Here is a 9,215-nt window from a genome sequence, read left to right on the forward strand (position 1 = left end):
TCTATGTTTAAACGTTTCTTTATAATAAACTGTTGGTAAAACTAAAAGAGATACAATAAATTAAGTAGAATATTATCAACCATTTTTGTAGTTATTTTGAAATAGGATGTATAAAATTTTCAGTAAAGTACTTGGTTGTATAATATAGTATATTATAAATTAATGTTTCATTTGCCTCACTCATATATACAAATGTAACTTTTCACCTGTTCATGACTATTTTATCACAAAAACTAAGTTGACCCAATCAGTGTTTCCACTGGATGAATAAACAATCTGATTCAGCATGGTTGGCCTATGAAGGTTGACCTCCGTTTCTCAATATCAGCTTATAAAACAAGTATTACATAGCTACATATAAAATATATAAAATCATATAAAACAAGTATGGTAAAAACCAAGTCAAATAAAACTCATGGGGAAAATATGGAAAAAAATGTGGTGATGGAGAAATAAAAAGCCTAAATTCATAAAATCAAGTTTCTGTTTGTTATCATATCATATGAAACTTTCTGAATAAACAATATTCACAGATTTGGGAGTCTCTGTGGTGGGCACTAAGTTTATTTATTTTGTGTAGCTGAGGGAACAGGAGCAATGTTCATCAGAGATACGAACATCAGATTAAACTGCTTCACATGTCTACAATTCTATAATATACCACTCTAGGCTGATTAGCAGGACTAAATAATATAGTAAGATTGTCTTAAAGCATCGGCAACGTGGGGTAACTTCAGAGGAGCCAGATCTGAGTTAGTGTATCAGCATCAGCACTTGCATTGTGATCCTGGACAAGTTGTTATTTCAGTAAACTTAGGAGTTTTCCTTAGTAAAATGGGAATAAAACAGTATCAGCTTTATATAGATGTTGTAGGTGTTAAGAGAAAAGTGTGAGGAAAGGCACATGGAAATGCCTCAGTAAATGTTAGCTTCCTTCAGTTCTGAGAATGTCAGAATATGCAGAGTCTAAATAAATTATCAATCTAGTTATGCTATTAGGTTTATTATATTTTTGTACATTTGTCCAGTGGGGGACTCAGAGTTGAAGAGGGGTTTCAGCTTGTTTTAATTATTTATGTATTTTATCTTATTTTTTTTAGCTAATAAACCAGAGTCTCAATTCTTCAATAGGCTGTCCTTCCATTTTACTCAGCATTTGACAAATCTTCATGATTTTAATGTTTGGGGCAGAGAAGCAGAGCTATTATGCATAGAAATGCCCCAAAGGAAAATAAAGGAAATGAAACAACAATGTCAACAACGGTTGTGAAGAGAGCTAATGGAGAAATTTAAGGGCATTAGAATTATTTAACGTCCACAAGATAACTTGTGTAAGTTATAAGAAGTAAGTTCTTCCCAGTTCTTAGCTTACTCTCCAACAAGACTTGGCTTGATATTTGTTTTAAATAACTTAGGAATCACTTTAAGAGCCATGGTTTTTCAATTGTCTTTTGTTCCACTGATTCACAAAGCAGTAATATATTAACTCTCTTCTTAAAGTAAGTATGTGGGGCTTAAGAAACTACAGTACCCCAAATAGGGAGTATTTAGGAACTGGAGAACAACAGTGTGTATAATTGGTAAACTGTTCAAATGAGATGGGCTTACATTAGAAGAGTAAGAATTCAGATTATATAGAGATAACAATGACTTGAGGAATTCACTTCACTGGCAGTTTTTACAAAAACTGGGATACTATAGATTAATAAATCTATAAGATCTTCAATTGTAATAGAACTTACCTTGATCTTAAGAGGTGAAGTGTTAAGGTTTTTCTACTTAGATTTATTTCATACAATAATTCTTCTTCATAAGTTTCCTGAAAAACAATATCCATGATGTGACTTAAATATGTGTTCATTTAGTGTGTGCTGGAGGTGGGTAGTGGAGTGGGAGGAGAGCGAAATTACATGTCTTTCACAATCTACCCAGCAGCCCAGCAGTCCTTTTAGGCAAAATAATAAATACTGATAAAGCTGAATTTATGAAAGAGCTAATATATGGAGGATTTTGCTTTCATGTTATTTTTTTATTTTTTTGATGAACTCCTTTTCTAGTGGTAAAATAAAATGAAATGAAATGAAAAAACACATATTGTTCCCATATCCAGAGATATACAAGGTACTACATGTCCTTTGAGTTCCAACCCTCCCCCTGAATAAATCTTTTGTTTATGTATTTTAACAGTTTTGTATATACTCTTTTATAGCCTACTTTCCACACAAAAACAAATCATGACCATGACCATTTTCCTGTTCTAATAAATGTTCTTTTATAGTATGTATTTTATGGCTGAAAACACAATGTGAATTTATGTAATCTACAACTATAGCAGAAAATTGATTTGGGGTATTTACTATAGTTAGAATTTCATTGTCAATAACATGGAAAATGTAAAGTTTTTGATAAATACTGCCAGATAACCCTAAAGAATGAAAGTACAAATTTAGATTTTCTTAGAAATTTATAGTGGTTCTTGTTTCTTTGGCTTACATATTATCATAAATAAGGGTCTTTGAAATAATTAAATAACATTGTGATATTTTCTTTAATGACAATTGGAATTTATATTTTCTTTTGTTTATTTAGTTATTTGTATGTGAATTTCTAATTTAATATATTTTCACCATTTTTTTCTGGTTTTTATTTCTTTATGATTCATAAAAATTCTTTATAATTTAAGGATTTACAGTTATTGGCCATATATCTTACACATTTCTTTAGTTTATTGCTCATTCATTTATTCAGTAGCTATTATTTCAGTCACAGTGATAACACGAAAAATATATAGTGGACAAGTTAGAGGTCACTACCCACATGGAAGCCACAGACTGGCAAAAAATAAATCAAGCAAATGTAATTGAGTATTATAAGCATAATAATAATAAGAGAAATACAGCAAATATGTCAGGATATTGAAAAGTGTCAGTGATAGGGAACAGCACATACAAAAGTCCTGAGGTAGAAAGGAATTTGACATGTTTCAGAAACAGAGAGAAATGCAATGCTGCTGGAAAGTCAAGTGTAAGTTGAGTAGAAATGAGAAATGGAAAAGTAGAAAGAAGCTAAACCATCTACAGCCTAGTAAGTCACTTAAGAGGATTAGGCTTTATCCTAAGGGCAAAGAGAAGCAAAAGGTTTAGGCAGAAAAATGAGGAAGTAAGCACGGTATTTTAGATGACTTTTATTATGGATGATGGAACAGCAGAAATCATGACTGTAGGCAGGAAAAGCATTTAAAAAGCTGTTGATGGAAGACAGGTGATTTGGGCAGGGGAGTGGCAGCAGGAATAAGGAAGAGTAGATAATTTCAAAGGATATTTACGTGCTGGAATCTAAAAGGCTTAGTGATTGTTTGATGGGGAGGCAAGAGAGGAGTCAAGAATCACCTCAGGTTTCTGGTTTGTTTAACGATGCCACTACTGAGGGGAGGATCCTCTGAAAGGGGGCAGCTTTGAGAGAGGGACAGGAGAGTCTTGTATTTGTTGAAAGTGAGGTGTGCATTCGTTAGGGCTTTTCTGATTGCAAGTTTAACGTAAAAACTGAACTTTATTATAAAGACACAGTATTTACAGTGGTCAGGCAAAAAACAGGTGCTCAATCAAATAAGAAGGGTTGAATACCATTTTACAATATGGTGACATTCACAGGTAGGTTGTGTGTGTGTGTGTGTGTGTGTGTGTGTGTGTGTGTAACAGGATGGTATAATGGAACTTTTTTGAAATTTGAATGTTTGAATATGGATTCTATGTTAGCTACTGGTGAGAAAGTATTTTTAATATGGTCAAATGTGATAATATTACTTTTAATCTTGTCATATTGTCTTAAATAAAATTTTTAATTTTACTTGTTATTTTAGGATTGTATTTATTTATATTTAATTTTTAAATTTATTTTTATTTTAGAATCATTTTAAATTTGGAGAAAAGTTGGAAAGATAATACAGAGAATTCCCATGTACCCCACCACTCAGGTTTCCCTAACTTAACATCTTAACCTTACTATGGGGTGTTTGTCACTACTAATGAACCAAGATTGATATTATCAATTACTCGTAAAGTCTACACTTCTACAGATTTTTTCAGTTTTTGTCTAATGTCCTTTTACTGTTTCAGGATGCCACCCAGGGTATCATATTATATTTAATTATCATGTCTCCTTAGGCTCCTTTAGACTATGACAGTTTCTCAGACTTTCCTTATTTTTGCTTATTTATTTTATTTTATCTAATTTTATTTTTATTAGTTTCAGCATAGTGGTGACATTTATTAGTACAGCATAGTGGTTAGACATTTAGATAACTTATGAAGTGGTCCCCCCATAAGTCTAGTACCCACCTGACACCATACATAGTTATTACAATATTGATTATATTCTCTATGCTGTACTTTACATCCCTGTGATTATTTATATATATGTAATTACGAATCTGTAGTAGTACTTAATCCCTGCAAATGGCAAGATTTCACTTGGCCATAAAAAAGACTTTCCTTATTTTTGATGACTGACAGTTTTGAGGAGTACTGGCCAGGTATTTTGCAGGCTCACTTTAGGTTTTCATGATGTCTTTCTCATGCGTAGACATGGAGATTTGGGAGAAAACAACAAAATAAAGTGCCATTTCATCACACTATACCAAGAGTATGTACTATCAACATGACTTATCACTGATGATGTTAGCCCTGATGTAGCATTTGTAAGCTGTCTCCACTGTAAAGTTATACTTTTCCTTCTTCCATATTTTATTCTGTGGCAGGAAGTCACTGTGCAGTGCCCAAGCTTAAAGGGTGGGAAGTGATCTCCACCTCTTGGGGAGAGGAGTATATACATCAATTTTTTTATTCTTCTGTATGAGAGATTTGTCTATTATCCTCCATTTATTTATTAATTCAATCATTTATATCAACATGGGTTTATGGCTATTAATTTCTACTTTATGCTATGGTCCAAACTGTGTTATTAATTTCCTTGCTCAAATTGTCTCCTCTTTTGCCATTGGGAGCTCTTTCAGTTGGGCCTGTGTTCTTTTAACATATTCCCATCAATGTGGGTTTGGGATTTTTTGTTTGTTTGTTTGTTTTGAGAACTTCCTAACTTTCTGGTACTAAAAGTTGCTCCAAAATCATCTGGTATATTTCCTGCCCCAGTCCAGGGTCATCGTGTATATTTATAATGGGAATTTTAATATCAGTCTTGATTAAGTCTTAAGACCAAAGATGCCAGAAGAGCCCACCAGCTTTTACACAGTGGGTGGTGGTAGAAAGCTGGTTTTGCCCTCTAGCTGAGTATCAAACTTCAACCAATAGATGGTTTGAGAAGTTAAGAAAAGAATTGGAGACCAAGAGAAAACCTATTTGTAAGTTGATTATTAGAGAAAAATGGTTCGATGCTATTTCCAAATGGCAGCCAATGGAGAGTTGCTTTTTCATCATGTCAAGCCATGGGAAGGTGGCCTCAGTGGGACTGTTGGGAAGTTGAAATGTGCCTCCCTTATGATTGAGAAACCTAACATGTGAGAACCTAGAAGGCTGGCTCCTCGAATGGAGGAAGGAGGAAAAGTCATTGCCTCGGGAAAGGTTTACCCTCTCAAGGAGGGTTGGGACAAAGTGGCAGTCAGTGTTCTCCAAGGGCCAAATTAAAAACCTGTTTCCAAGTGCAAGTGCCTGATAATAAATATGTAAGGAGAGTCACTGAATGTCTTTTCAATTGTGGGGGTGGAAAATAACCTAATTTTGAAGCTTGTTCCCTATGATGTGTATTACATATTTTCTACAGAAATAAACATTTATTACTTTCGAAAACACAGTTTTAACTCTTTTTAAATGTTAACGCCTGAATAAACACCCTTCTAAGCAACAGGCCAAGTAGACCTTTTTGTTCCTGTGAAAGTTGTCCAACCTTGTTGCAGAATCTGTAAGGTAAACAAGCCTGCGTATCAGAGCACTAGGAAAACAAAATGATCAGAGATTACAGTCCACGGGGAACCCACCCAGAACAAATAAAGTTGCCTTACATTAGCCTGGAAAGCTGTCAGTGGAAGTCCTCACATAAACTGGAAAATTTTAAATGGCACCCCGTAAAATCTGAACTTTCCTCTTTTTTGTTTCCTAATCTATCAAGGATTGCTTTCCTCTCACCGTCTACCCCCACCCACCCAAGCACAGGCTGTAAACCGATTGCGAGTCCTCGGAAAAACTGAGATGTCTGTCTTGTTTGCTTCTGATGGGAACTAGAGGTTGCTCTCTGCACGCCTGTGAAAGCAATGTCTTATTTATTATTTCAAAATCTTTACCTGTGTGTCATAATCATGGGTGTGCCAAACATCTCGCTTCTGTATCAGAGGAAGCCTTTTAGGATAAACCAATTCTTGACCCTCTACTCCAAGTATTATCTTTTCTAAAAGGAAACAGAGGGAGAAAACATATCTAGTATTAACAATCGCTCACAGTCATTGGATAACAGAATTATTTTTATATAGCATTCACTTGCCCTCAATTACCAGCTAAGTGGAACAGCACTATGAAACAGCATCCCCACCTTACAGGTAAGGGAATTGAGACGGATATTTCCAAATTAGGCAAATATAAGTAACATAGGAAAGGAGGCAAAGAAATCAGGGTCTTTCAGCTTCTTCCATCTTTTCAACTTGTTCTGCAATTGTCACCTTTGTCATCTTATCCTTTTCATGTCTGTCCCTGGATTCTGTCACCTGTCAAAGCCTGCCCTAGAAAGTACTGTTTCAATGTGTAGCACTGATTTTTATCTCCCATGGACAGTTGCATTCAAAGTCTTAATTCTCGTAGCTAAATAGAAGCCTTCACTTGTTGAAAGGATTTTAGGTATTCTTCAATCAGTGCTGCACAGAACCTTCTGCACATTGTCTGCCACCCTGGTAAGTCCTCTGGGAGTGGAGCCCTGCTTTCCTCACTAAAGAACGATATAGAAGAAAGAGCACAGGAGTTTGGAATCTCCTCTTATTTGAATAAAAGTTTTACCAGTTTATTAGCAGTACTATGATGAGTAACATATCTAACCTCTCTGATCTGTGGATATTAGTCTCTATTTCCTTATCTTTAAAGTGGAGATAACAATATAGGATTTTAAACATGCAAATATACAAAGTGGCTAATAGCTGGCACAGTGTCTGTCACATTACAGATATGCAGTAATGTCCACTCCTCCCTCCTTCTCACTGTAAATCAGAGCATTTAAGAGTAATATGGCATTTCAGAGACTCATAGAATCTCAAAATTAGCCATAATCTCATCCAAGTCCTACGCTATGTTTTCAGCAAAATCATCAATGGATATCAATGTGTTTATCGGTTACAATTTAAACTTCATGAGTGAAGAGACATTACTTCATAGCATAATAAGAAAACCCTTAGACATACCTTTAATTTGAGAAATGAGTAAAATCATGAAAAATAAACTCCCGGGAAGCATTCTGAATGATTCTGGTAGAAAAGGGGCACATGTGATTGAGGGAAAAAGAAATGTTCTTCGTCCTGGCATCCACAGCAAAGATGAAGGACCTAACAGATGGACAGGCACCTTTGATCCAGCACAAGGAAGTGTTCCTTGATCATGTTACACAATTCATGAGGTGCTTGAGGCTAAAACCCAGAGGGTGGACATCATGTCCCAATTAAAGGTAACCACTGAGGTGGTGGTGGAGATGGTGGAGGGCTGAGCAGAGGTCCCTACTTCATGCTGACTGTAAATAGGAGTCTAAGTGTATTAAAAATGCAAAAGTGAAAAAAAAATCATGCATGCCTTAGCAGAAATGATTGAAGAATGTTTACGTAAACTTCGGTTGAAGAAGGTCTTCTATGCAGAATGCCACGTGTAGAAACTGCAAAGGAAAATTTGATAAAATAAAATAGAGTTATTGAGAGCTTTTATTTTCTAACTAAATGAAGCCCTGGGCCATGTGGGGCCTGAGGATAATGGCAGTCAGAGTGCTGTATGAAACACGAGACGTCAATCCTTATTCTACTCCCACTATGAAAAAAGAACCCAGAGAGTCATTGAACGACAGGGGTAAATGAGGAAAAATAACTTTATCTTTTCTCTAGTTTTATTGAGACATAATTGACACACAGCACTGCATAAGTTTACGGTGAACAGCCTGATGATTTGACTTACATATATTGTGAAATGATCACCAGGATGAGTTTAGTTAACAGCCATCAATCATTACATATAGATAAAAAAAAAGAGAGAGAATTTTTTTTTTTTTTTTTTTTTTTGTGATGAGAACTCTTAGGATCTACTCTCTTTACAACTTTCCTATATATGAGTATCATACAGCAGTAGTCACTACAGTCACCGTGCAGTACCTTACATCCCTGGTACTTATTTATCTTGTAACTGAAAGTTTGTACCTCTTTACCACCTTCAGCCAAACTTATTTATGAAAACTTATTATGTGATAAGTCACAAATTAATTTAAATTAAAAGGAAAACTCCAGAATTGTATGCAACATATATAATGAAATGTGATGGTAAATATCCTTATAATACAGAACTCTTTGAAGTCAATGCAAAAAAGAGAACATTAACAAGAAAATGTACACGGGACCTGTACAAACCAATCTATATGTCTGTGTTCTTTTGTTACATTAGAAGAGATATCCCTTTGCCAATACAATTCCTTATCTGTGTTTGGGGTTCTGTCTCCTTCTTTATCGCATATTACTGATTATTCCCCTAATAGTCCCATAAACGGAACCAATCTATGACAACTGGAAACTTTCTTTTGATAATTAAATAAACTCAAATCTTTCCCTTTCAAAATATCCTACCCTCAACCCTATATTCCACAGGCCCTTACCATTACCTTCTTTTTCGTTCCTTTTTCAGATGAACTTCTCACAAAGTTTATATTTCTTGTGGCAGTTTTCTCATCTCTAGTTCATCCTAACACATTCACTCTGGCATTTGCCTTTATTATTCTACTGATATAGCTGACTAATATCTCCAATGAATTCACAGCTCTATATCCAATAGGTATTTTGGTTCCTCATCTTACTTGCCCTCTCAGCTGTATTTGGCACTGTTGACCATACCCTCCCCCTTGAAGCATTCTATTTAGCTCTCTTGGTACACAGTCTTCTTAACTTCTTTCTAGATCTGGCAACTTGGGAGGGTATCTTCTTTTACTCAACCTTTGAATTTTGGAGTTCCTTAAGATATTATCCTATGCTGTGTTTC

At 35.1% G+C, this 9,215-nt stretch overlaps 1 protein-coding gene across 1 annotated transcript in view; it reads right to left on the reverse strand.

Annotated features, from left to right (window-relative positions):
- Positions 1-7,526, reverse strand: part of ADAM7 (ADAM metallopeptidase domain 7) — a 48,718-nt gene extending 41,192 nt beyond the window's left edge. Inside the window, exons 1-3 of the mRNA XM_074338719.1 lie at positions 7,394-7,526; positions 6,293-6,396; positions 1,743-1,819 (exon numbers count right to left, since the gene is read on the reverse strand). Of these exons, the coding sequence (XP_074194820.1) occupies positions 1,743-1,819; positions 6,293-6,396; positions 7,394-7,514 (302 nt within the window). The 5' untranslated portion in view covers positions 7,515-7,526. The remainder of the gene's footprint in view (positions 1-1,742; positions 1,820-6,292; positions 6,397-7,393) is intronic.
- Positions 7,527-9,215: the final 1,689 nt, after the last annotated feature.

Source organism: Rhinolophus sinicus, linkage group LG07 (assembly GCF_036562045.2).
Source record: "Rhinolophus sinicus isolate RSC01 linkage group LG07, ASM3656204v1, whole genome shotgun sequence".
In the NCBI taxonomy this organism is placed as follows: Eukaryota; Metazoa; Chordata; class Mammalia; order Chiroptera; family Rhinolophidae; genus Rhinolophus; species Rhinolophus sinicus.